The following is a 1,101-nucleotide window of genomic DNA, read 5'->3' as shown; positions in this document are numbered from 1 at the left end:
TGTTGGTGACCTGCTTCTTTTCCTCCCGCTTGTGCGCGTTCGCCTCAGCACCACCCCTGCGGGGGGGGTTACTCCTCCGGGGGACCGGTGCACCAGGACCACGCCTGGCCTGGTCCTCCTCCACCACCTTCTTTCTCTTTGTCTTCTCCCCCATTGTCATCCCTTTCCCCTGTGCCCTGGTCTTCTCGTCTCTTGCATCTGCCTGTTGCTTGCCCCTGGGGCGCCCTTTCCTTCTGCTTCTTCCTCCTTGGCCTGTTCCTCCTCCCCTCTTGGTTCTCCCTGCCGCGCCCTCAGCAGAGCCATGGGCGCCAGGTCAATAAACGGGAACGTCCTGAGAAATGCCTCCCATGTGCACGGCTGTACTGGCCATCTTGCACACCCACCACAGAGCTGGTTGCTTGGCGACGCATGGACTTTGTATGCGTACACCGTCGATGCCCTAGTGCCAACGTGCGGCGGGTATGCCACGGCTCGGGCTGTGCCCAGGCTTTTCGACCGTGCTCAGTGCCCCTTCCACCACCAGCACGTGCAGCAGTGCCCACGTCCCCCAAGACCACGATCGACCACGTTGGCGGCAGCGTTGCTACGACCCCCGCCCACAAGCCCACAGCCAAGAAAAGGCTGTTGCGTTTGTGTGTTTATGTGTGTTGGCGGCGGTCGGTGGCGTTGGCGAAGTTTCCGCGATCATTCTGGAAGTTCTGGAAGGCTCGGATGACTGATTGCTTGCTGTTGCTCGTGCGCCAAGTTGGACTGGTGGATCGTCGCCACCTGCAAAATTCTCACACTTTCTTGTGCGAAACATACATGCTGAGAAGCGTGGACGTAAGCATGGATGGGGGGGAAAACAAGCAAAGAGAAAACGCCAGCAGTCTGCTGGTTGGTTTCGTTGTTGGTTTTTGTTTGTTGTGAATGAGTTGGTGTTTGGTGGCCATTTTCCTCGAACCACCTCGACCACAACAAGCAAGAAGCAAGCAAGAAGCACAAGCGAACCAAGCCAAGACTGGTTGGGCAGATACCACGCACGTCCACCGGCTTTTGTTGTCCTTTGATGATCAGGACAGCGCTGCCTCTCCCTCTGGCTCAAGTCCTCAGCTCTCCTCT

At 57.9% G+C, this 1,101-nt stretch overlaps 1 protein-coding gene across 1 annotated transcript in view; it reads left to right on the top strand.

The window, feature by feature from the left end:
* The window catches only part of PTSG_12145 (uncharacterized protein), a gene marked incomplete at both ends in the record, with an annotated part of 5,725 nt that overhangs the window by 1,466 nt on the left and 3,158 nt on the right, over positions 1-1,101 (top strand). Inside the window, one exon of the mRNA XM_004995107.1 lies at positions 389-459. Within this exon, the coding sequence (XP_004995164.1) occupies positions 389-459 (71 nt within the window). The remainder of the gene's footprint in view (positions 1-388; positions 460-1,101) is intronic.

Source organism: Salpingoeca rosetta (assembly GCF_000188695.1).
Source record: "Salpingoeca rosetta unplaced genomic scaffold supercont1.9, whole genome shotgun sequence".
NCBI lineage: Eukaryota > Choanoflagellata > Craspedida > Salpingoecidae > Salpingoeca > Salpingoeca rosetta.
The sequence above is the reverse complement of the archived record's forward strand: the minus strand, read 5'-3'. Positions and strand labels throughout refer to the sequence as shown.